The 26,494-nt window shown below is 50.0% G+C and overlaps 3 protein-coding genes across 5 annotated transcripts; 2 read left to right on the top strand and 1 right to left on the bottom strand.

Moving 5' to 3' along the window:
* Window positions 1-6,216: 6,216 nt before the first annotated feature.
* On the top strand, window positions 6,217-10,468 carry LOC119356449. Of its 3 annotated transcripts, none has more exons than XM_037623404.1 (7): window positions 6,217-7,758; window positions 7,838-7,932; window positions 8,016-8,654; window positions 8,754-8,904; window positions 9,089-9,334; window positions 9,424-9,754; window positions 9,941-10,468. In XM_037623404.1, exons 1-7 carry the CDS (start codon window positions 6,460-6,462, stop codon window positions 10,048-10,050), a joined length of 2,871 nt encoding a protein of 956 aa, XP_037479301.1. In that variant the 5' UTR covers window positions 6,217-6,459; the 3' UTR covers window positions 10,051-10,468. The 3 variants fall into 3 exon arrangements, with proteins under 3 accessions (XP_037479301.1, XP_037479300.1, XP_037479299.1); XM_037623403.1 differs by having other exon boundaries at window positions 8,751-8,904; XM_037623402.1 differs by having other exon boundaries at window positions 8,739-8,904.
* Window positions 10,469-18,401: 7,933 nt separating this feature from the next.
* Window positions 18,402-23,351, top strand: LOC119356448 (calcium-dependent protein kinase 13-like). Its single transcript, XM_037623400.1, has 7 exons — window positions 18,402-19,457; window positions 20,255-20,398; window positions 20,487-20,639; window positions 20,734-20,849; window positions 21,367-21,534; window positions 22,166-22,390; window positions 22,927-23,351. The coding sequence occupies exons 1-7, from the start codon at window positions 18,710-18,712 to the stop codon at window positions 23,047-23,049; spliced, it is 1,677 nt and encodes a 558-aa protein (XP_037479297.1). The 5' UTR covers window positions 18,402-18,709; the 3' UTR covers window positions 23,050-23,351.
* A 256-nt stretch (window positions 23,352-23,607) lies between these two features.
* Window positions 23,608-26,416, bottom strand: LOC119356447 (pentatricopeptide repeat-containing protein At3g26782, mitochondrial-like). The gene has a single exon (XM_037623399.1). The coding sequence runs from the start codon at window positions 26,362-26,364 to the stop codon at window positions 23,695-23,697; it is 2,670 nt and encodes an 889-aa protein (XP_037479296.1). The 5' UTR covers window positions 26,365-26,416; the 3' UTR covers window positions 23,608-23,694.
* Between the last annotated feature and the right edge of the window lie 78 nt (window positions 26,417-26,494).

The following is a 26,494-nucleotide window of genomic DNA, read 5'->3' as shown; positions in this document are numbered from 1 at the left end:
GAAGAAGAAGAAGAAGAAGAAGAAGAAGAAGAAGAAGAAGAAGAAGAAATAAAATCAGGACGTTGCGGAGGGAGGATGGTACTATTATTGACAAGGAGGAGGATTTGAAAGAAGTTGTTACTAATTATTTTCTGAACCTCTTCATTTCACCTACAGGTGCTAGGCAGGATGAGTTGCTGGCTTGTATTGAGCCACGTGTTACCCCGAGTATGAATGAGCTCCTCCAGAGAGAATATACCTGGGAGGAAATTTTCGAAGCCCTACAGAGCATTGGTGACTTGAAACTCATGGCCCTGATGGTATGCCCTCAGTTTTTTATAAGCAGTGCTGGGATGTGGCGCGAGACAACATTGTGGCAGAAGTGTTGAATGTGCTGAACGGCGGCCCTATGCTAGAGTGATGGAATGAGACTTGCGTAGTACTCATCCCAAAAGTAAATAATCCCGAAAGCATGAAGGATCTAAGGCCGATCAGCCTGTGCAACGTGGTTTATAAGTTAATCTCCAAAGTCCTGGCCAATCGCTTGAAACAAATTCTACCAGACATCATCTCCCCAAATCAAAGTGCATTTGTGCCCGGCGACTCATTACACACAATATACTCCCAGCCCACGAGTGCACACACTATATGAAGAGGAAGACGAGGGGCCAAAAAGGGTATGCAGCTATGAAGTTGGATATGAGCAAAGCTTATGACCGTGTTGAGTGCCATTTTTTTAGAAGATGATGTACAAGTTGGGGTTCAATGAGCAATGGATAAACTGTATCATGTTATGTGTATCTTCGGTGTCATATAGAGTCAAGGTCAATGGGGAGTGCATAGAAGTGATTGTACCACAGCAAGGGTTGAGACAACGGGACCCACTATCCCCCTATTTGTTCCTCATATGTGCGTAAGGATTTTCATCACTGTTGAATAAGACGGAAGTGGATGGAGATTTGACTGGAATTCGGATTTGCAACGTTGCTCCAAGATCTAACCATCTTTTGTTTGTGGATGACTCCCTAGTACTCATGAAAGCTAACCGTGAGAGTGTTATGTCTCTGCAACATGTACTAAAATTGTATGAGGTTTGCTCAGGACAGGTTGTGAATTATAAGAAGTCGTCGGTAATGTTTAGCAAGAACACAAGAGAAGCAAAAGGAGAGAGGTGTTGGACGCTCTACTTATTAGGGTTAAAGCTTGGACTGAGAGGTATTTGGGACTCCCAGTATATGTTGGTCAACCTAGAAAGCAAATTTTAATATTTAAAGGACATGATATGGCATAAAATACAGGGATGGCAAGAGAGATTACTATCAAAGATGGGAAAGGATTTCCTTATAAAAGCATGTGCACAAGCGATTCCGACCTTTGCAATGCCATGCTTTGACCTTACCAAGCCTTTGTGCGAAGAGATTGGGATGATGATATGTGGGTTCTGGTGGGCTAAGCAAGAGAAAAATAATACGATGCACTGGTTGAGTTGGGAACCGCTGACTAAGCCGAAGAAGGATGGCGGGATGGGCTTCCGGGAGAGATATATATATATATATATATATATATATATATATATATATATATATATATATATATATATATATATATATATATATATATGGTTTTAATCTCGCTATGCTGGCCCAGCAGGCTTGGCGCATGCTGTCCAATCCGGACTCTGTGTGTGCCAAAATGCTGAAGGCGAGATACTTCCAAAACACCACCATTCTTAATGCAGTGCCACACCCAGGCATCTCTTATACATGGCGTAGCATCTTGCGGGGTGTGAAACCGTTGAAAGAAGGCATCATATTCCGTGTGGGTGATGGAGCTTCGATCAATATCTGGTCCGGCCCATGGATGAACAAGGATGGTGTACGAACTCACTTATACATGGCGTAGCATCTTACGGGTGTGAAACTGTTGAAAGAAGGCCTCATATTCCGTGTGGGAGATGGAGCTTCGATTAATATCTGGTCCGACCCATGGCTGAACAGGGATGGTGTACGAACTCCAAAGACCCCTCGTGGAAGATGCTTGCTAACCAGAGTTTGTGAGCTTGTGGACCCGGATACCCATGAGTGGGATGAGACCCTTGTAAGGGACATATTCATTGCGGAGGAAGCAAGGATTAACTTGGCAACCCAAGTCCAGGATGATTATGAGTATGACAGTAAGGGCCAGCTGTTAGGTCAGCCTATAAGCTATATGTACAGAAGAAAGACAAAGACTAGCCAGAATCACCCAGCCCGCACTAGTATGGCTGGGACTGGAAGGAGATTTGGGCCCTGCCTTGCCAGCCAAAAATTCAACAATTTATATGGCAGTTTGCACATAATAGTCTACCCCTGAAGCTGAATTTGAAACGCGGGGGTGTTGACTGTGACACCTGCTGTGTGTGCTACAAGAGATTGGATGAGGACGGTGGGCACCTATTTCTTCGTTGTAAGCTTGTCAACCCCATTTGGCGATCACTGCAACTGGAGGACATCCGAGAGCAGATGTGTGCGTGCAGTAATGCAATGGAGGTGATGCTAGTAACCCTCCGGCTACCAGAGAATAAAAAAGTACTTGTTGCATGCCTCTTGCGGAGATGGTGGACCTGGAGAAATAAAATAAACGCCAGTTAGCGCAAATGATCAGTGGATGGCCTGCCAGCTGAGATAAATTATTGGGCCATGGAAGCTTCACTACTCTGCAAACAACCTTGCCCTGAACCACCAGCGCAACGGGAGCAGCAATGGAGGAGTCCTGAGGCAGATTGGCGGAAGATTCATTGTGATGGGGCGTTCTTTGCGTCTACTAGGACTGGTGGATCGGGCTTCGTTATCCCGGACCACTCGGACGATGTACGAGGTTCTAGAGCCGGCCGTCTCCACAATATTGCGACAATAATTTAGGCGGAAGCTGAAGCTTGCGCGGCTGCTCTGGCGGCAGCAAATTGTGGCATGACAAACATCCAGGTTGAGCTGGATTGCCAGGAGTTGGTCAGAGCGCTTCGGGGCAAGGACTCAGACTTGGCAGTTGAAGGTCTCCTCTAGTCCTCTTTAGAGAAATCCGTGACTTCGCCCGATTCAATTTTAATCATGTACTCTTTTCTTTCGCCCCAAGGGCGTGTAATAAGCTAGCACATGCTTTAGCTGCTTTTGGCGCTCGCCATGCTGTTGACCGGGTGTTATGGACTCACGACATCCCAAATGATGTAAGTGTTTGCGAGGCCAGCATTTAGACTAGACCAGTATAGTGTATGGAATAGCAGTGTTCCATCTAAAAAACGACAACATGTGGGTGAGAGAACGAGAGTATTTTCATTTTTTTTGTTTTTTTCTTAGCCAGGTGAAAGCAACATACTGGAGGTAGTGCGCGCCCCTGGCTTGTGGACCCAGCGAGGGTCTTCTCCGGTACTTCTTTATTTTTAGTATTTTTTTTATATATTTCAAAATAAATCTCCCTAAATTTGCACATTATTTTCAGCTCTGGAGAATTGCTATATGTGGAGTAGCTTTTTCAGGTCAGAATTCCAGCTGCCGGTAATCTCCCTCTTTTAATACATCTTGCATTTTAAGAGAGAAAAGACATTAGAATTGCATCATAATATGGAATATCTCTTCAAAACAATATAAATAACAATAGGAAAAAATAATGCAAAATGGACGTATCAAAGTTGCTCACCTTGAATATCGATGCCGTTGTGCTTGGGCCACCGGTTGCAATGGGGGCGCGTGACCTCCCCTTCAACTTCAGATAATTCCGAGCTAGGGTCTCAGTGCCATTGTTTGGCTAAGCAAGCGTCCTCCGTGGTGCAATAGTTTTTCATTAGGTCAGAGAGTTTGGCGAACATCCTCAGACGTTGACTGTAGACTTCCCTACTAACCCCTTAATTGTAAACGTTTAGGCGGAATGCTGCTAGGGCTTCCTGTTGGGAAACATAGTAGAAAACAAAAAAATCGCCCTACGATCAACCACGTACACTATGAAGATGCAATAACGGTTTGGATCAGATCGTTACCAACTCTGAGTTGCAGGGGAAGAAGACGAGTCGGAGTAGGTCGTACTTGAAGTCCCTCGAACCGTCGATGAACAATCCCTCGAACAGAAGACCAAAAGCACAACCTCTGCACAATTTGCAAGTGTACGGTCTTCGCGATCCGGCAATGCTTTGTCGTCCAGAGCTAATCGTCGCCAGGGAATTAGAGGGATAAGATTAGAACCACATTGGGCTTCTAATTATGAGGATTAGAGGATCTAGATCTACCTCTAATTAGATCAACTAGAACTAGAACTAGAGAACTAGAGGAGCCTCCAAAAACTTGTGTATCCAAAGGGCCAACTCCTCAAGTATATATAGGTTGGAGGAGAGGGGAGGGGCACCACAGGGGGGTAAAGAATCCTTCCCCCTTTGGTCGGCCAAGGAGGGGAAGTTCCCCTCCAATTCGGCCTCCCATTGGTTTCTCCAAGAAGCAAGGGGGCGCCTCCCCTATGGGGCCCAAGTGGCCCAATATTATTTCCATCACTTGGCCTTTTTAGACCCGTTGATATTTCATTAAATATAAAAGTCTCCTAACTATTATGAATTTAACATCTTCGGAAACATTTTCACCTATATATTATTTATCGGTATTACCTGGTAAACCCCGAAACCCTTCTAGTAACCCCGAAACGCTTCCGGTTCCTCTCGAAACTATTTCGAACATTAATGAAATAATTTCATAAATTTTCCTCATTACTCATGTCCTACTAGTACTCAGCAAATCAGGATTTCCTTAAGCTTGTGACCATATAGGTTCGGTAAAACATAGACACGAACAAAACCCCTTTCGTTCAATAATCGATAGCGGAACCGTGGGCATCCATATCGGTCCCTATGAGTACATGAATGACATTAGAGTGAACATTTGGTTATCATGTGCTATTCCCTTAGCTTCGTGACACTTTACAAAATCCAAGGTGAGATATATCGGTATCCTCTTGAGTCATACGCATACTCACTATACCGGTCTCCTCGTTGCCGGTTTTGTTCTTCTTTCTCGTTGACATGTTCCGGCATCCTCGTGACCTAGTCACCTGTATCTGGCCAGACAATGATGGATGCCGTCACACCGAGAGGGCCCTAAGAATATCTCTCCATCGTCGGAGGAGCAAAACCCACTCTTGAGCTATCTAGCCCCTTGTCAAACTTTTCAATGAACATGTAAGTTGTCGTTATAATCATGGTGTTACAGATGACGTTTGAGCAACCCCAAAGTTCATCATACGGTAAAAAGTGACTATGATAGTCTCTTGGTCTAAGAAACTAAATCACATGTTAACTTTCCATGTTATAACAATTAACTTATGACGATTGTATCTTAAAGTCTAACAAATAAGTTTGGGTCCATTCAATATGATCGTTCTACCAACGTCATATTCACAAAGTTGTTTTAGGACTATCGTTACACTTAACGATATCCTAAGATTCGAAAAAACATGATGAACAAAGTAAGCACCACCTGCACACAAGGCACAAAAACAAGTTGTCCCCAACACGGAGGGTTGTCAAGCCCTCGTGTTGCTAGTCACAAGATTAAACGCAAGTGATAAAGATAATTGATAGCAATGTAAAAAGATAACAAGAGCAATTCTGTAGAAGAATTCGGTAATGAAGGGTGCACCGAGGGGGCCATATAGGTTCACTAGTGACACTCTCTCAAAACAAGCAAGTGACATGATAAACAAATTATAGTTGGGCAGCGATTAAATTTGCAATAATTATATTTATAACTATGATTGTTTATGGTATAATATAAGCATTACGTGTGTGATAAGTAAGACCGTTAATCCAACTGCGTCTAGTACTAATACTCCACACCGAAACCGCTATCCGATATGCATTTTGAGGAATTAAGTTTGCAACAAACATAGCATCGCAATAAGCAAGATGTGATAATGCGATGCATTGCAATTGCAATATTCGGTAATTGAAAGGTCGGGGATAGCTCATCGGTTGCTTGGTGCCAGTCACGAGAGTGACACTCATGTGATAGCAGGCAGATAAAACTAACAAACCACTTGCAATTAAAGAAGGTCGGCCCGGTCCTGGCTTCATCTGAGCTCTCAAGATCGATCGTCCAAACCAGCAAACTCATCCAAGAATCAATCAGACCTCGTCTTGGTTGCAACCGTTGATAGGGTCAAGGTGCATACAAAAGCGCCTAGCTAATAAGGGTATGGCCCTGAGACTGAGAACAATGCGAAACCCGGCCGGCCTGAGAGCCGGAGCGAGGCGCTGCCGGCCAAAACCAACCATTTGGACGCACGCCGTGCGGCGCGACCTGTTCCCGTTGTTGTCACCTCGGCGAATTCGTCCACGTACCAACGGCGGGCAATCGCCGTGGCCCATGCCAACAACTGAGCAACAACCACCGGTGCAGCTGCACTGCTAGCAGAGACCCGGCCCCTCTTCCGTAATCGCCGTTCACTGCCTGCGCCACCGGGGCACCGATGGCGCCGCCGTCGTCCTTGCTGCGCGACCTGCTCAGCGTCGATGGCTTCAAGAAAAACCGCAAGCAGCCGGACAACAACCCCTCGGCCGCGCCGCGGACCACGAGCATGCCCCTCCAGCACCGGCGCCCCACCAAGCCCGCGCGGTCCCAGTCCGACGTCCAGCAGGCCCGCGGCCGCCTCAACCTCGACGCCAACGGCGACGGCGCCGGCGAGGAGCAGACCCCGCGACGGAAGTCGTCGGCGTCGCTGAGGACCGCGACGAGCTACAAAGTCAAGGACGGCGGCAGCGGCCCCGGCGCGATACCGGCCCTCGACGAGTCCGCCCTCAGCGCGCTCATCTCCCTGGCCGCGGGCACGGTGAAGCAGTTCGCCAAGGACGAGGCCTTCCGCGCGTTTCTGCGGAGCGGCTGCACGTCGTGCGTCGGCGAGTCCGACCACCGCGCCGTGCTGGACCTCCGCGTGACCGTGCAGACCGTGGAGAGGGCCGCCGCGGTGGGGGAGGCCCTGCTCGACCCGCGCGAGCTGAAGCGCGCCTCCCTCAGGCTGCACTCCCTGGCGTCCCTCGACGCGGACGAGGCGCTCTCGGTGACCGCGTCGGGGGTGCCCCACGAGCGCCTCGCCGCGTGCGCGCACCTCTACATGTGCGTCGTCTCCAAGCTGCAGAAGAAGGACCACTCCTCCGCCGTGCACGCCCTGGAGGCCTTCTGCCTGGCGCCGCGCGAGGCACGGACGGTCCTCCTCCCCGCGCTGTGGGACAGGCTCTTCCGCCCGGGCCTCTCGCACCTCAAGGCATGGCGCGACCGGGAGTCTGCGGCGGCGAGATCGAAGCCGGACGCGAGGGTGAAGGACGTCGTGGAGAAGCTCTTCGTCGAAGCGCTGGACGAGGGCACGCGCGCGCTCGCGTGCTACTACAGGGACTGGCTGCTGGGGCGCACCGAGGCGATGGCGCTCCCGTCCGTTCCCGCGCCTCCGAGCACGGCTCCTCCCGCCACCGCGCCGAGCACTGCCCCTGCCAGCGCGACGAGGTTCTCGACGTCGACGACGTACGACATCGGCTCGGACGTCGCGTACAGCTCCGGCACCCCGAGTCCTGCCATGTTTGTGATCGAGGAGACGCCGCGGCAACCTGAGCGGGTGGTGCAGGAGGAAGGCAAGGCCGCGGACGCCGACAGCTCAGGGAGCGTGTTCCACGAGTGTGACGACGGCGAGGTAAGGAGCTGCAGTCCGACGCCACGGGGAGAATCAAGCGAGCCCGTGCCTCCTAATATGCTCGCCAACGAGGCATTTGAACCACGGGTAAGAAGCAATTTTATCACTGCAAATTACGTATACATACCAAGATTCGTGACAGAATTCACACTCGACTATCTTTCAGATCGAAGATGAACGGGGCAAAGGAGTAGAGGAGTCGACGAGCTACCTGCCGGCTCGCGACATGTCAGCCATTGACCTCCTCACACTCGAGTTCTGGTACTCCGAACCCATCTCTCCCCAATCTTCCAATCCTTACCAGTAGAAGAACACGTACTGATCCATGTTTGTGAATTCCCCAGCGAAGGGCCGCTTGAGATCAGTGGCGCGGACGGCGGCCAAGTCCAGGCCTCCATTTTCTCCACCGCCCCGAGCGACTTCCTCTGCCCACTGACGCGGCAGATCTTCAACCGGCCCGTAACAATCGAGACGGGCCAGACGTTCGAGCGGCACGCCATAGTGCACTGGTTCGACCGAGGCCTGCGGACGTGCCCCGTCACGGGGCAGGAGCTGGAGGCCCTGTCGGTCCCGGACACGAACCGCGTGCTCACGCGCCTGATCGACGCCTGGAAGGCGGAGCACTGCCGGAGCCTGCGGGTCGCCGACGGCGGGGCGCCGGAGGAGAAGCTGAACGTGGCCGTCGTCGACCGGGTGCTCGACGCGGGGCTCAGCGTGTCGGAGCAGACGGAGAGGGCCAGGCACCTCATGGCGATCGGCGGCGTCGACTTCCACCTCCACAGGCTTCGCGACGGGAAGGAGGAGGAGCAGAGGGCGCGCGCCGCCGAGCACCTGCTGCTGTGCGTCCGGGCGGAGGGCAGCGTCAGGAGCTACGTGGCTGTGCGGGTTCATGGGGAGAGCGTTGTTCGGCTTCTGCGGAGCGAGGTGGTCTCTGCCAGGAGCGCTGCCGTGCGGCTGATGGTTGAGCTGCTCCGGCTGAGAAGGTATAGTTCGTTGTGACCGACATGAAAATACATACGTACATGGTTCTGTATGTTTCCAACATTTTGTCTGATGAAACGAGTCAGTAATTGTTGCACAAGGGAAATGGTGGAATTGTTCATACGCGGATTGTGCACGGGGTCGGTCACCGAGACGATGGACGTGCTACTCCAGCATCTTCGAAGCTCGCCGGTCGAAGAGCGAGCTCTCGTTGCTGTTCTGCTGCTATACTTCGATCGCACACTGTCAGTGGTATGCTCCATCAGCCCTACACATTTTGTTGCTGCACACTTTTCTTGTCATTGTCGTGGATCAACGAGATAGTTTGAATATCTGCAAAAGCATGTTTTCAGTCTGCTCAAGAACTCTAGTCAAGAAGTATGACAAAAAACATATACGTAGTATTCTGAAACTCAGTCTGTAAATTATGTGTCAGGACGAGCCCGACAGAAGAAACAGCAGCGTATACAGAGAAGAGGCTGCCCGGATCCTCACGGAGTCTCTGAGACGCTGCCTGATCGACGAAAACGTGGTGCCCAACACCCGTAAAGCTCTGCTGATGCTGGGAGGGAATTTCTCCTTCTCAGGCGACCTCCTCGCCGAGGACCGGATGCTGGAGCAGGCCGGCTTCGCCGACGACACGCCTGCCGCCACAGCCGTCACTTCCGATGCCACAGTGCAGGTAACGTGACGTGACGATGCATGGTTCAACGGTTTCTCAAGTATGAACTCACTCGACTGAACACACTGGTGTTCTCTTGCCGTGAACAGGAGACGGAAGCGGCAGAAAATGAGGCGTGGCTGGAGCACGTGACGACGGCGCTCCTCGGCAGCGGGAGGCGGCCGTTCCTGGCGGCGCTCTCCGGGTGCATGAGCTCTCCCGACGCCGGCCTGGTGGCCGCGTGCCTGACCACGGCGGGGTGGCTGAGCCGCTCCCTGGCGTCCACGCCGCTCCGGGACACGCACACGGACATGCAGCTCGCCGCGTTCTCGGCTCTGGTCCCACGGCTGAAGCGGTGCCTGGCCGGCGGCGCCACCCACCTGCAACCCCGGCACAGGGTCCTCGCCGCCGTCACGCTGCACAACTTCAGCAAAATCCCAGGTAACTAATTACTTATCACTTATTATCAGCGCCTCATATCCACCACGAAAACCAGACGGAACTATCAAATCATTGAGCACGAAAACCGCACGAAGCTATCAAATCATTAAGCATTTAAGCCCCCGTTCACGTCGCCGACGACACGACGTTGGAGCTGAGCTCCTCCATTGACTGAGCTACGTGCAGACTGCAGGGTGCTGCTGATGCTGCTGGCGGACGGGCTGCGCGGTCACCTGGCCGACCTCGCGGAGCTGACCCGGACGGCCGGTCAGCTGTACGCCGAGCTCCACGAGTGACGACGACGACCTCGGGCCCGCACGCGAGTCGCCGGCCGGCGGGGCCTCTCGTGCTCTCCGCGCGGAAGATTCAGCGGAGAAAAGTATGCGCGGGAGGCGCTGCTGTTCTTTGACTGTTTCAGGCCAGGGCGCACACGGATCTGCACGCATGCCTGCTGGAAATGAAATTGTTCTCAACTCTTTTAGTAGCAGTTTTGTCGTCGACAGCGACGAGGGCTTAAAGATAAGATCCAACTGTACAGGGTGATTTCTTGTCTCTCCGTCTCCCACCGTTTCGAATTACTCGTCGCAGAAATGGGCCGGCTGTAAATAATACGCAAGTTGATGCTTTGGACAGGGACACATTTGTGCTTTTTCCAGGTCGCCACATGTGCTGCTTGTATATAAAATGAGATGTCATCGGTCTTTGAATTGGTTATTTCCACTTGGAAAATTTGGGCGGTGGATTAGGGTTGGCCATTTTTGGATCTACGAATTGGAACACACAGCAACATTCGGTCGATAAAAAAGAGTTTTGCTCTGGTGGGAGGGAGTCACAGACCTGTCACCTGCGGGGCTAAGATGGGTTTAGATAGATGCTTATCGTCACTGTCTGCCCTTCGCGTGTACGCCAGCGTAATCGACTTTGGTCTTCAACTTTCCCGTGCACTTAACAGGTAATAGTAGGGTTTTGGCCTTATCGCGGCGACTCACATGGCGTTAGAACTAGTCGTTGAACTGCTTCTCCTTGAAGAGCAGACTTGCAGGCATCGCAAAGACAATCCTGAGTGAGGCTTATCACAAATATTAAAGTCTGCAATCGCAATCTTGGCCTATTGTCCTTGGCTCACTTTTCTTTTCTACAAGATCTAGTCTTTCACGAATGACTCGGCCGTTCACATGAAGGTGCGTCTGCTTCGCTCGCCAGCGGCTGACCGATTGGAATCTTTGCCTGGAGACTCCTTGCACTGTAGAAACCACACGAGCCCTCGCTGGCTGCTACAGCAACGGTCTATTCAGATTCACCCATCGGAACGAACATCTCGCCATCTCTCCAAAGCCGGGGCGCATGTGACCAGAGCGCGTCAGTCACGCAGCGTGGCAGTGTAGCTAGCAGTGGCACACATAGCAGGAGCAGCGTGCAGGACAGGGCAACGCAAGAAGATGCATATCTTTCCCCGCACGCGGTTCCCAAACACCATATCCATCCATCATTCGCTCGTTCGTTCCGGCGGTTAGCTGCCGCGGCGCGTATCTACCCGTTCCATGTGCGCGTCGCCCCCGACCATGATTGCGGCGAGCATCATCGTACGTTGTAACGAACGCCCGCGTAAGGCCGGCCGCCCCGGCATCAGCAGGGTTTATTAACGAGCGACCGACCGGTGATGTGCTATCATCATTCGAGCGGTTCGGCGCGCCGTCGTTGTCCGTCACGGCGATCGGCAACAGTGAGATCGAGCATCATCCCGCAGCCGCAGATCATGCCAGTACCCCCAATTATATCCACCCTCTCAAAGAAATTTTATATCGACCCCTACCTTCCGGCACTGGAATATCTTGCCCATTAAGCATGTCCATCCATGCCGGGGCCTTCGCACGCAAACAAGGTATCCGGGGGATCTGCCAAGCATCTTCTGCTTAAGGCCAACTCCACCGCGCGACCCCAAATAGACGTCTGTTTTGTTCGGATTCTATCCGTTTAGGTAGGAATTCGGGTCGTGTTCGGACGTGTCCTGGAATACGGTGGCTGTGCGCCTAGCACGCGGCCGCATCCCGGCCGCATCCTTTCCGCGTGCATTTTTCTTTGCAAGTCCTTAACTTTTTTTATCATTCATTTTTGGTACAAGACAATACATCATCACATTTTGACTAGTAAAGTAAGGCCAAAAAAAATAAGAACAACAAAAATACATTTTAGAAGATAGCCAACTTCCATAACTGCCTCCTTGAGTTGGGTTAGGGCTTTCTCGATGCACTCATTGTTGATCGGTGGAGGAGGCTCGATCTGCCATCCTCCTTTCTTCTTCAAGCCAGAAGTAGATGTTGCTTCCTCACACGTAGTCTCGTGTCTAGTCTCTAATCTAGCAACAAGTGCCCTTGTCTCATTTACAGCCTCTATGCTATCTGAAAGTGCACAAACATGTACTAAATTTCGCTCTATCAATATATCGATGTACTCTTCTTCCCAATAACCAAACTTGCATCCATTCTACACAACAAAAATTGAAGTTAGCGCAACTAGTCAAATCTAGAGCACAAACCGAAGCTAAAAAAAGTGCATACCCCATCGTTTAAGCACTTGATGAACACCCATCCAGGATGTTCCGGCGTTGTAGACACACGGTGCACGACCATCCTTGGGCAGTGGTCGCACTTAATGAGTGGCAACAGTGCGCCGACGAGCTTTTGGGCAAGCACCGAGCCCGGCCAACCGCCATTCGTGTATTTGTCGGCGGACCACCGACGGTACAGATCCGATCGGCTAGAGGAGGAGCCACTGCCTGCATGTGGCCTTGCAGCCCTGCCAGGGCCTTCCGGCGAGGTGCCCAGCCAGTCCATGGCGCGGCCCGGCCTCCCACAGCCGACCGAGCTCAAGACCGACCGGATCCGCCCCAAATCCGGCCGGCGAGTGCGCAAACCAGGTGGCCGTGGTTGGGTAGCTCGGCGGCGCCGAGGGGAAGGGGTTGGGCGAGCTCGCGTCCCAACTGCACGGCTGCAATGGCAGCGACGACGGCGGCAGCGAGGGAAAGAGTGGGAAGAGTGGAGGGGGTGCGGCCGAAGGGAGGGAGGGGGCGGATAGAAAAAGACCCACCCTGTGCCAGCGACGGGCGGGCCAGGAGAGAACACGCGCAGACGACCCGCGCGTCCGTGTGGTGTCCATTTCACCCCAAAAGCGACGCAAACTTGGGCCACGGATGGGTCAAAAGTGGACACAAAACGAACAAAAATCCGTTTGCTCCCGCGCGCTGGGCCGCCTCATTTGTCTGTTTTACCCCAAACAGACGGAACCGAATAAGATAGAGTTGCGCGGTGAAGTTGGCCTAAGTCGATCGATCTAGAGAGGCGCCTTTCGTTGTCGAGGAGGAGGATACTCCATCATGGAAGGAGAAAAGTTACCGAAAGCAATAGGGGACGGGAAAAAATGGAAAAGGGGGCGCCGGGCCTACATATATAGGTTCGCACAGAGAAAAAGGCAAAGGCGCTGTCTATTGGTCCTGCATCTGCTTTGCAGAAAGTGAATGAATGAATGAATATCCTGCAACTTGCACGAGCGGGGAACAGTTCTATTTCCGTGGATAAAAAGTTTTACGTCTGGGAAAAGGAAAGGGGGCGGACAGGCGTGGTGTGACCGGTGGAGGTGCTGGCAGGATTCAGATTTGGTTTGATTCGTGTCCGCAAATGATACAAACCTTGGTGGTGACGGCACGATCGTTTGCCGACGGCTTGCTGGCCGGCTAGTGGTTCACCGATTATCTTAGTGATGACGTGGATGATAAAGGATGTGCTTTTGTCATCGACACTACTGTTGTTGCTTTTGTTGGTCCCGTGAATAGGACCGTGGAGGATATTAATGTCGACCGCGAAGATGTAGGCCCTGTTTGATAACAAAGTATTTTTGAAGTATTTAAAGAATACTGCAGTTTTTCAAAATACCACAGTATTAATTACTATGAGCTGTTTGGCTATGACTAAAAACTGTGGTATTAAAACAGCAGTATTTTCTCTGTTTAAAAAAAAAGAACCCTTGACCTCTTTTTTAAAAACAGAGCATGCGCAAGAAAGTAGGAAAAGCCGCGTAGTTATCTTCTTCCTCCCTCTAAGCTGCAGCCGCCATGTCGCCTGTGGATATTGTCTCCGCCGAGGACAAACCAAGAGACGTCAAAGGCTCATTTTTATTTTCCTATGAAATATGAATGATAGGAATCAATCCTATGTAGAAATAGGAATTCATTCATATGAACCAAAGGGCTCTAAAGGAAAAAATCCTATAAAAATCCTATCCTCTGAAATTCCTATAAATTTCTGCAAACCAAAGGAGGCCCAAATGAGAGAAGAGCGTGAGTATGCTGATCTTTGTCCTTCGTCTCTTCTCGCTGACCGCTGGCACTTGCCTCTGTGGCCGCTTCGTACCCCTCCTACTGCACAGTGCCAGTTGAGAGGAATGAGGCACCCTTGAACTTGGAGAGCGAGCCCACGTTTAGCCGCCGGCAGCTCTGTGTCGTGTTCAAGTGTCTTCTTTTCCTGTAAGCTAGTTTTGTGCATGGTAGTTCAGTGCATGCGGCTGGTTGTCATGCATGCCCGTTCAGTGCGTCCAGCTAGCTAGCAAGGCGCGCATTGCAACTGCTTCATATGCTAGCTAGCTAATTGACGTTGGTGCATATAAGCATTTGCCAAACGGGTCACATTATTCTCAATACTTCAAGATACTTTGCTATGTGAAAACTGTAGTATCTTGTACCTACTGACTAAAATACTTTGGTTTTTAATACTTCGGTTTTTCTAGTACTTTGCTACCAAACATAGCCATAGATGATGGGATGCTCGGTAACCAGGGGTGAATTAACGAGTTGTTTGGCACGTTAAGCTCGTGCCCGTTAAGTTTGTTAAGCTTAACAAGCAAAAGCCTTGTTAAGCTCTTAACGAGTTGTTTGGCTTGTTTTTTTTGTTCTTTTTTCCGAACATGCAAAAGCTTTGCGGGTCGATGTATATTAGAAGAGCGAAGAAAATAACAAAGGTTCTGACGGCTTTCCGCGGTTATAGAGCTTCCACGGAAGCACAAAGGTGAGCAACCCAAACACACCGGTGAAACATGCAACGCCCTGCACATAGATAGGTCCTATCTCCAAATGTCCGACAACCCTTTTGCACCAGAGAGCTTCCAAAGCTCAACCCCGGCCCCTATCCGCCTGCAAAGCTCACGAAAAACCACCGCTGATTGCTGAAAAACGCAACCATTGCGCTCCTTCCAGAGCACCCACACGGTGAGAAGGACCATGGAGTCGAATCCCTTCCTCTTGGCCTTGGGGACGATCGCACGAGTAGCCGGCCACCACTCCACATTGGCGTCGTCGGCTTCTGGCATGTGTTGATCAATACGCAGCGAGCGAGGCCATAGTGCCACACCTCTATAGAGAACACGCACCCCGACGCAAGGTGATCAACTGTCTCATTGTCCTGGTCACATAGTGGGCAGGTGACATGCGATTGTAAACCATGCCTAAGGCGTTGTTTGGCTTTGTTCAGTTCGTGCTCGTTAAGCTCATGCTTGTTAAGCTCGCGAGGTGCTCGTTAGTAGGAACTACCCACTTTTGTATTAGCTACAAGGTTTGTGGCCAATAACTGGTGTGAATTTTATGAAAGGAGATGATGACCACATGAGGAGATGCATTAGTTGATGCCTCCTATGAACTGGGTTGGGTTGATTAGATTAAATAGAGGGGTTGACGTGCCACCAAATATTGCCACTTAAGATAAAAAGACATGTTGTGTTGTACAACCGAGTTTAAAGAGCTACTCGTCAAACTTGTTAACTTTGAGGTCTAGTGTGTCGTGTTGATCTTGAGGATCTTCGACATATGTTGTTCTCTTGTGATAGAGCAAAAGCAGCATGGGATGAGCTAGGTTTGAGAGCCACCATCGACGCGGCTACGACACATGAGCGGTTAGTAGATCTTTCGGGCAAGGTCAAAATCCCAATTGCAAATGGAATTGAGACAGATATGGTCACATGGTACTTATGGTGGGATCGCTGGAAAATCACTCATGAAGAAAACTGTGGTTCCTTAGTGTGGTCACCTATGAACATACGAGGTATCGTAGCGAATGCACTTGCTACTAAGGTGAAAGCACCAATGAGAAAATCAAGGTGGGTCAAAAAGTGAATGTAGATTCTAGCTATCATGTTGATGATGGTGCCGGAGCTACGGAATAGTACATGGGCTTTCATTGCAGCACCTTGTGTTAGATTGATCTCTTCCCAAATGGGCCCAACGTCCCATTGGACGGCCCATTGGACCCTTACCCATGTCTTGATCGGGGGCGTCCAGCCCAAGTAAGGCTGGTGGGCCCTTGTCGCGCAGTGCCATATAGAGGAGGTGGGGACTACGGCACAAGGTACGAGGTTCGCCGCCGCCACTGTTCCCACTTCTAACCCTAGTCCGATTGAGAGGGAGGCACTGAAGCGGTGGGAAGCCCACCGATGCCACGACTACCTCGGAGTCGCCCTCTACACCGACCGTCGCTGCCCGTGTGCAGACCTTCACCGATGAACCAGCGATGGCCGTAAGGAAAAGGTACAAACCCGAATAGAGTCAATATCCCACTAATCTACTCCTAGTTGATCCAGTAGAAATAACACCTTGTTCATATAAACAACACGGCATGGATGTTGCTTCTATGGGGGCGTACACACTATTGGAAGGTTTGCGGCTCGCCGATGAGTTGGGCATATTTTCAGAGAGTGATCCCTTGAAGATTGTCCAAAGTATTCTAGATCCTTTGGAATACCATGCATCCGGGGCGGTGGTAACAAATAATTGCCGTAAGTTGATGAGTTCTTTGGACATGACGACGATTATGCATTGTGCTCGAGAAAGTAATGCTACCGAGCATTATCTTGCCCGAGCGGGTTACAGAAGGAAACGGGGTGTTGTGCGAACATCCCCTGATTTCTTAATCCCCTTCCTTGTAACAGATATGATTATTTTTAAATAAAGGCCGCCCAAGTTTTTTCTTTTAAAAAGAAAATAGGTAGAGCTACCGTTGGTTTTCTCGGAGAGAGAGAGAAAAACATAGACCGGCTACGCGCACACACGGATGAAACACTGAAAATACACTCGCTACATTCAGCCCGTGAAATGTGTACGCGTACCTAGTGCTGCCAGTCAAAGATTCCACAAGTCAAAGCCAGCAAATTCACATGTTCATGCGCCCATTTTATAAGTTGAACTCTTTGCTTTGATGCTAGATCTGATCCCTTGAGCGGATAAACCATGCACGGGTTATCTGCACACCACACTCTCCCGTGTCTTGCACGAACACTCAGGCGCTTCCTCTCAGACTCGCCTGGAGCTGGAGGTCACATCCGTGCACACGGAACAGAAATCCCCTCGTGTTTCATCCGTTTCTTCCTTGCGTGCCTCCATGCCTCTTCTTTTTTTGTTTATCTACGTATGTAAAATGAACATCTCTATATCTAGTAGGAGTATATACTTATATGTTAAAGAAAATTGAACATCTCTATGCGATAGTGTCATCAGTACTCCCTCCATTCCAAAATATAGTGCACCCGCGCTTCCCGAGGTCCAACTTTGACCATAAATTTAGCCAACGAGACCAACTGTGGCGGGAGAAAAAATTATATAATTGAAAACTTCTTTTGAATACGAATTCACTGATATAATTTTTGCTTCCGCTGCAATCGGTCTTTGTAGTTAAATTTACGGTCAAAGTTGAAGCACGAGGATAGAGGAAACACTACATCGTGGAATGAAGGGAGTATATGCCTGCATCCGTCTTTCTTCTTTCTGTGCTCAAGTTGCTTTCCCCGAAGGACAGGACGGACAGTGAGGCAAGCAACTTTATCTAGCTGTTGGGCAAGCAGCTCTGACGTCAGGAGGCGCACGCCAAGCCACCGTCACGGACACGTGGGGCCGCGCCACCCTCGGGCCCGCACGTAAGCGATACGCAGAATGATTAGGCCAGTTGACGTGGCCGGCGGGGGGAGAGAAGCATCGGCGCAGCCCGCGGCCACGGCCCACGGACGGCCGCACGGCACCTACCCGCCGGCGCGCGCGCACGTTGCCTCGGGGTCGGGGCGGCTCGGCCCTTTCCGCGCGGTCTACGGCTACGCGCGGCGGGTCACCATCCCAACCGCCCCCACCATCACCTGACCACCCGCAGCTGCCATGAGTGTAGTTCAGCGCACCTGTCCTCTTCGCAAGAACCGAGGCGGGGGCGGGGTGCCGACCTCCTCCTTCGCGTCACCTTCCCCAATCCCTCCCCACCACCAGCCGCAAAAATCCAAGACCACGCACGCCAACGCAAGCACACTGTGCCAACTAAATAAACCGGCGTATCCTCGAAACCAACGGCTCTCCTTTTTCAAAGAACAGCTAGTAGTAAAAATAAACGCCATTCTTCCAACAAAAAAGCTGAAAAAACAGCACTAGTTTTTCCGAGACGGTGATCTTCTTTTACGAACATTCCCCGCGATCGCACGGGCGGCGGTGAGGCTGACCCGCGGTGCAGGTCGCGGCGCCAGCGTGCGTACGTCCGTCCAATACGCAGGCCAATCAATCCACACGCTCCGGGCAGGCAATCCAAACAGTGCGCGGTACTAGCTGTTGGCACCCGCCCGCTAGCTTTCCCCGGACCAAACGTGACCGCCGGGTGGAGACGAGAGGAGAAGAAGCCGCCATGAAGCAGCCTCTGCCTTTCCCACCTCCTCGATAAATCCATCCTCCCCAACGAACCCCACCCAGCTCCCTCCCCTCTCCTCTCCTCTCGCCTTCCTCCTCCACCCAGCCAGCCAGATCAGAGCAGGTCGGTTTCGCCGCTGCTTTGCTTCCGCTGACGGCTCCGTGAGAGCGAGGCGGGGCGAGGCGGCAACCACCAACCAACCGAGGCGTGGGCCGGAGCTGCCTTTGATGCGCCAGGCGCGGCCTCTCCCCGTCCTTTGATGGGCAACGCATGCGGCGGTTCCCTTAGATCCAAGTACCTGCACAGCTTCAAGCACCCCGCCTCCCAGCGCCACGACCCCGACCGCGACTACGACCACACCGCCGCCGCCGACTCGCCCAAGAAGCAGCCAGGCTCCCAGCCGACCGCCACAGCCGCCGCCAAGACGGACGGCCACGCGGCCCCCGCGCAGCCCGCCGCGGCCATGAGGCGCGGCGGGGCGGGCGCGCCGGCCGACCTCGGCTCGGTCCTCGGCCACCCCACGCCCAACCTGCGCGACCTCTACGCGCTGGGCCGGAAGCTCGGGCAGGGCCAGTTCGGCACCACCTACCTCTGCACCGAGCTGGCCACGGGGGCCGACTACGCCTGCAAGTCCATCTCCAAGCGCAAGCTCATCACCAAGGAGGACATCGACGACGTGCGCCGCGAGATCCAGATCATGCACCACCTCTCCGGCCACCGCAACGTCGTCGCCATCAAGGGCGCCTACGAGGACCAGCTCTACGTGCACATCGTCATGGAGCTCTGCGCCGGGGGCGAGCTCTTCGACCGCATCATACAGCGCGGCCACTACAGCGAGCGCAAGGCCGCCGAGCTCACCAGGATCATCGTCGGGGTCGTCGAGGCCTGCCACTCGCTCGGGGTCATGCACCGGGACCTAAAGCCCGAGAACTTCCTGCTCGCCAACAAGGACGACGACCTCTCGCTTAAGGCCATCGATTTCGGCCTCTCCGTCTTCTTCAAGCCTGGTGAGCTACATTAATCCCTTTCTGCTCTAGTCGGTCAACGACTACGATGTGCTTTAATTAATTAGTTTGGTACTCCTACTACAGTAGGAACGAAACTAATGCCCGCATAATTAACTGTGGCTTGGCTTGCGATTGGATTTGGATAGTACTCCTACTAGATGCTTACAGGGCAGAACCTTATCTGGAATCATGTCACTGAAATATGAAGGATTAATGAAGTATTAATGGTGATTAGTCATGAGACCCTTTACGTGATGACACTGGACAACATTCCCTTGATGTGATTTCACATTAGTCTTTCTATAAAATACAAGTTCACTGGGAGGCTCCTTTGATTCAAAGGAATTATTTAGGATTTTTGGAGGATTGAAATCCTTAGGAATTTTTCCTATGTCGGCCCTTTGATTCATAGGATTGGATCCCATAGGAATTTATCCTATGGAATCTTTTGTACTACATTTCATAGGAAATCTAACATCCACTCCAACCTCTTTTTACAATTCCTTTGTTTTTCATGTGGCATCAAACACTCTTTGCTAATCCTATAGGATTCAAGTTGACATGCCACTGCAATCCTATACTTTTCCTATTCATACATTTTCAAAATCCTGTAAATCAAAGAGGCCCTCACATCATAGTTGAATGGCAGTGGAAGTCTGAAACTGATGGGAAATGGTATATTTGGGGAAAGAATATTCTGTAGCAGACTATTCTAGAATCTAAATGGCATATTGTAAACTTTGTGATGCACTCAACACTCATGCCTCCCTTTCTCATTCTTTCTCTGTTCTTTCCAGGCCAAATTTTCACCGATGTTGTTGGAAGCCCATATTATGTAGCCCCAGAAGTGCTGTGCAAAAAATATGGACCAGAAGCTGATGTATGGACCGCTGGTGTAATTCTCTACATTCTGCTGAGTGGTGTACCCCCATTTTGGGCAGGTGCGATATGTTTAACCCTTCAATTAACTTGGAAGCTTGCCGTCTGACGATTGTAGGCTTACCTGTTTTATGAACGTATATAATGCAGAGACACAGCAAGGAATATTTGATGCTGTACTGAAAGGTGTCATCGATTTTGATTCTGAACCCTGGCCTGTGATATCTGACAGTGCAAAAGATCTGATAACAAGAATGCTCAATCCTCGCCCAGCTGAACGCTTGACAGCACACGAAGTTCTATGTTAGTTTCTTTCACTACCTTATACTCCTGGTTTCTCTCCTTCTATACTCCTCAATACGTTTTCATTTGACATACTTGCAACCGTTGCATTCAGGCCATCCATGGATTCGTGATCAGGGAGTTGCTCCTGATCGTCCTCTTGACACAGCTGTCTTATCTCGCATTAAGCAATTCTCTGCGATGAATAAGTTGAAGAAGATGGCTTTGCGGGTGAGTTCAATTCTTTTTAAGCTCAAGTTCTTAATTGCCTGTTCGGATCTATGAGCTTGCAAGGAGGCAATTTTGGGGGTTCGTCTCTTCAAAAGATTCTTGTTCGCTCTGTCAAAATTGCTTTACACATTCATTCTTTGCCAGTTGTTGAACGATCTTCTACGCGAAATAGTACTTTGGCTGTTCCATTGGTTCTGTTTGGGCTATCTATGATTTTTATTGGGCTGTCAGCCTGTCACCTACTGATCAAAGTGCTTACTTGACTGGATTCACATTATCTTGTACTCCCTCTGTAAAGAAATATAAGAGCGTTTAGATCACTATAAACGCTCTTATATTTCTTTATGGAGGGAGTACTAATATGAGCAATATGCTTGATGATATGTTCCATTCTTCCTTTGTATGACACGAGGGAGCTATCAAAACAAACTGTATTGAGTTCTGAAAAATGTCTTCGTGTGATGAAGCACACTTAGTGAATTGTGCATTAACTGACATCTCGTGATCATTCTACCAGGTAATAGCTGAGAGCCTCTCAGAGGAGGAAATTGCAGGCTTGAAGGAGATGTTCCAGACTATGGACGCTGATAACAGTGGTGCAATTACATATGATGAGCTCAAAGAAGGCTTGAGAAAATATGGCTCCACATTGAAGGATACGGAGATTCGTGATCTTATGGATGCGGTGAGTTAGCCAAAACATAATACTGGCTTGGATTTCTTAGTCTTAAATGACCTAGTACCTTAAGTCCCCTAAGCTTAAATCCTTGTGAAGTAGAAGCTTTTAAAGTCTCTTGGAAACTTGTGCTGCCTCCGGCCAGTTCATATATTACATGATTATGAGGAAATTTGGAACTAGGCTGCTTAATGCACAAGCTGTTATTCTTACAGTTGCATCTTTTTCTTGGTGGCTTTCTTTAGGGCATATATAATTAGGAAGCATGCAGTAGACATCATTTTACCTATATATTAGTCCTTTTGTCTGTTATGTTCCAAACAGGGGCACATAACTGTACTTCTGATATGCAAAACTGGATTTCTGAGAGTAAATGCTATATCAAATTTTAATTATTTTTTAAAGCACCTGGCATTTCATGTCTCTGAGAATTTGTGCTTAAGCACCAGCAGGCAGCAGATGCGTATCTGTGGAAGCTATTTCTTAATCAACTAGTGTAGCAAGTCCACAGAAATTTACTCTGATGGCTGATAAGTTCAGCTTGGCTTTATGCCCCAGGATTTGAAATCATTTCAAAGACAAGTTATATCATGGTAAACAAAGGAACTTACATGTCTCTTTTGTACCATTGATTCATTAGGCGGACGTGGACAACAGTGGGACCATTGACTATATAGAGTTCATCGCTGCAACATTGCATCTGAATAAACTGGAGCGTGAGGAGCATCTGGTGGCAGCCTTTTCATATTTTGACAAAGATGGAAGTGGTTACATCACAGTGGATGAACTGCAGCAAGCTTGCCAAGAGCACAACATGCCAGATGCTTTTCTTGATGATGTCATTAAAGAAGCTGACCAGGACAATGTAAGTGTGGTCTTAATTCTATATATTTATTATTCTCTAGATATGGTATATCTTGGTCCATTACTGTCTTCCTAGCTTGGATATGTATGTACAATCAATGCTAGTAATGGGATGCAATAGAGCTTGTTCAGTAGTCTAGCCAAGACAACAAAATAATTTATACCGAGGTTTCCAGTCTTTCGAAGAGGAACATGGTCTCTCAACCACTTAGGTCTTAACCACTAGATACTTGCAATTAGGATCAAATACTTTTTGGGTGTGGGAAACATATTAGGCCAAATACTTGTCCAATAAATTCCACTTGAAGCTATGCACTATTCAAGTTCAAGCAAGGCTTACGGATTAAATTTTTGAAATTCCAGTGGACATAGATTTGTGCCCTATATAGTGCTGCTCGAAAAGATAGTTTGGTTCAGAGAGGCTGTCTTCATCAACCAACATAGCTCATTTGCTGCTTTATTAATTAATTAATGCTTATGGTTCTGTTAGTAACAAAAATAAGTTAGTATTGTCCTGATTTTGCTCTCTTTTGTCAGGATGGGCGCATCGACTATGGAGAATTTGTTGCCATGATGACCAAGGGCAACATGGGGGTGGGGCGAAGAACAATGAGAAACAGCCTGAATATCAGCATGAGAGACGCACCTGGTGCAATCTAGACTTCCACGATGTACATACAGCTTGTGGCTTTAGCTTCTTCCTGTCTTCATGCTCTACAAAGACTTCCTGCAATTTTCGAATCTTGTAAAATGCCTGTGTGGATGTGTGTTTCTGGGGATTCTGATTTAGCTCGTCAATTGATTCGACGGAACGCATGCTAAGCTGGGTTGAAATGATCTCACACGTTGCTGCCGCTTAATCCCTGCAAAATGTTCAGTGAATTACCTCCTACTATATCTGCCTGGAATTGTTAACTCTTAAAATGGCTTGTCCCAATGAAGCATGTCCAGTTTGATGAACAGTCCTGGATGTGATGTTATTTCCTTTTCTCTCTACATATCACTCGCCATGCTACCGTGTGAACTAGACATGCTTATTGTCAATATGACATGACCAAGCCTCTGTTTTCTAGTGTATGCTCGCTGTCCCTGGCATCCCCACTGCATTCTTTGCATATAGCTATCACATGGGTTTTTCATCGGCGCTTTCAAGGTTCAAGGAAACCAACTGGCGAACCTAAACCTCAGACAAATAGTGGGCAGATATAACACGCATAATAATCAAAGAGTAGACATTTTACTCCTCTGTTGTCTCAATGAATCTGACGGGCTACAGAGCAAAAGAACTACAGGGGGTTTCTGTGGTCACCAGTAATCCCCGCAAGAGCAGGAACCACCTTTGAAGTGGTGAAATCGAACGGCGTCTCGAATCACAAACTCCCGACCGGTCACCATCGATATCAACTTGATCACCGTGTGGCAGTCACCGCAAATGCGTAGGTTCTTCATGATGTGGATGGGCATCCAATCAGGCAGGTTCATGATCCCAAAAGCCACGGCCAGCTTCTCGCTGTGATGAATCTCAGACCGCAGGGACTCGGTCCTCACGTATCCGAGGTGCGCGATCTTCTCCATGAGTTCATCCAGCTTCTCCCGAATCGCGATCACCTGAGGGTGGCTCACGTCTTCTGCTTTGAAGACGTGAACTTTGTTCTTAACTTCCATCCAGCTGTAGCCGGGATTTTTCTTTATCCCTTTGTCTCGCATTAGCTTCCTGACTTGTGCGGAATCATCTGATTTGCCAGCATCAGCATAGATCTTTGCCAGAAGCATGTAGCCTCCAGAATCAGGCGAGTCCAGGTCGAACAAGTGCTTAGCTGCCAATTCTGCGAGGTCATTGTTGCCATGTGTCTTGCAGGCGCTAAGAAGAGCCCCCCAAACCTCAGCGGTTGGTTTCATGGGCATCTCGTCAATGAGATTCTTGGCTTCGATCAAATTCCCTGCACGGGCTAGAAGGTCCACCATGCACGAGAAATGCTCCAACCCTGGAGATACGTTGTGGTCTCTCTTCAACATATCGAAATAAAACTTTCCCTCCTGCACGAGTCCAGAATGGCTGCAGCTTGACAGAACTGCAACATAGCTTATGTAGTCAGGTTTTGCCCCTTTCTTCAGCATATCATCAAATATCTCTATAGCTTGCTTCCCCATGCCGTGCTGTGAATAACCGGTGATCATGGCATTCCAGGAAACCAAATCCTTCCGACTTAGAAACTCAAATATTTTTCGAGCTTCTGTTATCCTTCCGCATTTGGAGTACATCGTGATAACCGCATTCACGACTGAGGTGTCTAAGATGAGACCAACCTTTACAGTATGACCAATGATTTGATCTCCAAGTTTATTTGCACCCATATCCGCACATCCTCTGAACAATGTAACATAAGTAACCCAGTCAGGTATGACATCCTTCTCAGTTAGCATAGCACTATACATCTTGAGGCCATCTTCCTCAGCTCCATGTTGTATGTATGCCCCCAACATTGCATTCCATGTAATTACATTCCTTGTGGACATGCCATCAAAGAACTCACGAGCTTTCCCTATGTTCCCCACTTGAGAATATGCAGTAAGCATGCCAGTCCATGATACAATGTCCCTTTCGGCCATCGAAGTGAATATAGATTCAGCATTCTGGAGATTGCCACACTTTGCATACATAGAGATAAGGGAATTAGAGATGACAACAGCTCGAGTGTGCCCACTTTTCAGAGAAAGAGAATGCAGCTGCCTCGCAAGACACATATCCATCCTGTTGGAGCAGCCACTTATTATAGTTGCCAGTGCAAACTGATCAACTGTCATCAGCTCAGCTCTCATCTGATTGAACAGTTCAAGAGATTCACTGAAGCAACCATACTGCAAGAATCCCCCAATAAGAACTGTCCATGCCACAGTGTTCCGATCACGTAAGGAACTGAACACTCTCTTTGCTTCCTCAAAACAGCCACATTTTGCATATAGTTCAACCATAGCACTGGCAACATATGGGTCAATGTGTGGTAGGCTCCGAATCACCTGAGCATGGAGTTGCTTACCCCATCCCAATGAAGACAATTTAGCACATGCAGTCAGAGAACTAGTGTATGTTGTTGAGTCAAGACGCACACCTCTATTGTGCATGTCTACAGCCATACAGAGGGCTTCTCTGGCTCGCCCACTCTGAGACAATGCGGACACCATCATGTTCCATGAAACAACATCTCGTTCAGGCATGCTCTCGAAAAGCTCAAGAGCGTGATCAACACCGTATGACTTGGCATAACCCGCTAGCATACTGTTCCGGCAAAAAACAGTTGGCCTTTCAATCTGACTGAACTGCTTCGAAGCAAAATCCACAGCCCCGCATCTCACGAACATGTCAACAATGGCAGTCGCAACGTCAGGGTCATCCTCGAAACCAAACTTGGTTAACAACCCAAGCAGCTGCGGCGCCACTTCATGCCACCCGAGAGCGCCGCAGGACTTCATGGTGCACCCGAAAGTGAAGGCGTTCGGCAAGGAGTCCGCGATTCGGCGCATGGACATGAAGGTCTCCAGAGCATCCAAGAACTGTTCTCCCTGGAAGTAGCCAGACATGAGGGTGTTCCACGAGGTGACATCCCTCCTGGGCATTCTGCCGAACAGCTCCACCGCGTCGCTCAGGCTGCCCAGCTTCGCGTACCCATTCATCATTATGTTGTGGGTGATGACGTTGGGCTCCGTGATCTCGCCGCGCAGCAGGCTTCGGGCGTCCGGGAGGGCTCCGCAGGAGAGGTAGGCGTGGAGGAGCGTGTTCTGGAGGAAGACGGCGGACGCGAGGCCCACGCTGACGAGGCGGCCGTGCAGAGCGCGCGCGCCGGAGAGCGCGCCGCGGGCCCCGCACGAGCGCAGCGCGTCCGCGAACGCCTGCGTGACGGCCATGTGGGAGGCGGCGGCTGGAGCGGGGAGTGGAGGAGGAGGAGACGGCGGTGGCGCCCATGGCGTCGCCACCATTCAAACACAGGCCGCGGCGGAGGTGAGGTGGACGTGAAGCGGAGTATGACAAGTGGGACCGAGATGTGTGGACCTTTCCTGAGTGTGGACCAAAAAGGTACTGGCGCAGATACCGTTTTCCAAATGTGAA

This window comes from Triticum dicoccoides, chromosome 2A (genome assembly GCF_002162155.2).
Source record: "Triticum dicoccoides isolate Atlit2015 ecotype Zavitan chromosome 2A, WEW_v2.0, whole genome shotgun sequence".
NCBI classification, from domain to species: domain Eukaryota; kingdom Viridiplantae; phylum Streptophyta; class Magnoliopsida; order Poales; family Poaceae; genus Triticum; species Triticum dicoccoides.
This window is presented reverse-complemented; position numbering and strand designations above follow the sequence as displayed.

Coding starts and splice junctions, on each gene's coding strand:
- LOC119356448 (XM_037623400.1), top strand. CDS start 18,710: ATGGGCAACGCATGCGGCGGTTCCCTTAGATCCAAGTACCTGCACAGC. Junction 20,640..20,733: donor GACAGCACACGAAGTTCTAT/GTTAGTTTCTTT, acceptor CGTTGCATTCAG/GCCATCCATGGATTCGTGAT. Junction 21,535..22,165: donor TTCGTGATCTTATGGATGCG/GTGAGTTAGCCA, acceptor TTGATTCATTAG/GCGGACGTGGACAACAGTGG.
- LOC119356449 (XM_037623402.1), top strand. CDS start 6,460: ATGGCGCCGCCGTCGTCCTTGCTGCGCGACCTGCTCAGCGTCGATGGC. Junction 7,759..7,837: donor ACGAGGCATTTGAACCACGG/GTAAGAAGCAAT, acceptor ACTATCTTTCAG/ATCGAAGATGAACGGGGCAA. Junction 7,933..8,015: donor CTCCTCACACTCGAGTTCTG/GTACTCCGAACC, acceptor TGAATTCCCCAG/CGAAGGGCCGCTTGAGATCA.
- LOC119356447 (XM_037623399.1), bottom strand. CDS start 26,364: ATGGTGGCGACGCCATGGGCGCCACCGCCGTCTCCTCCTCCTCCACTC.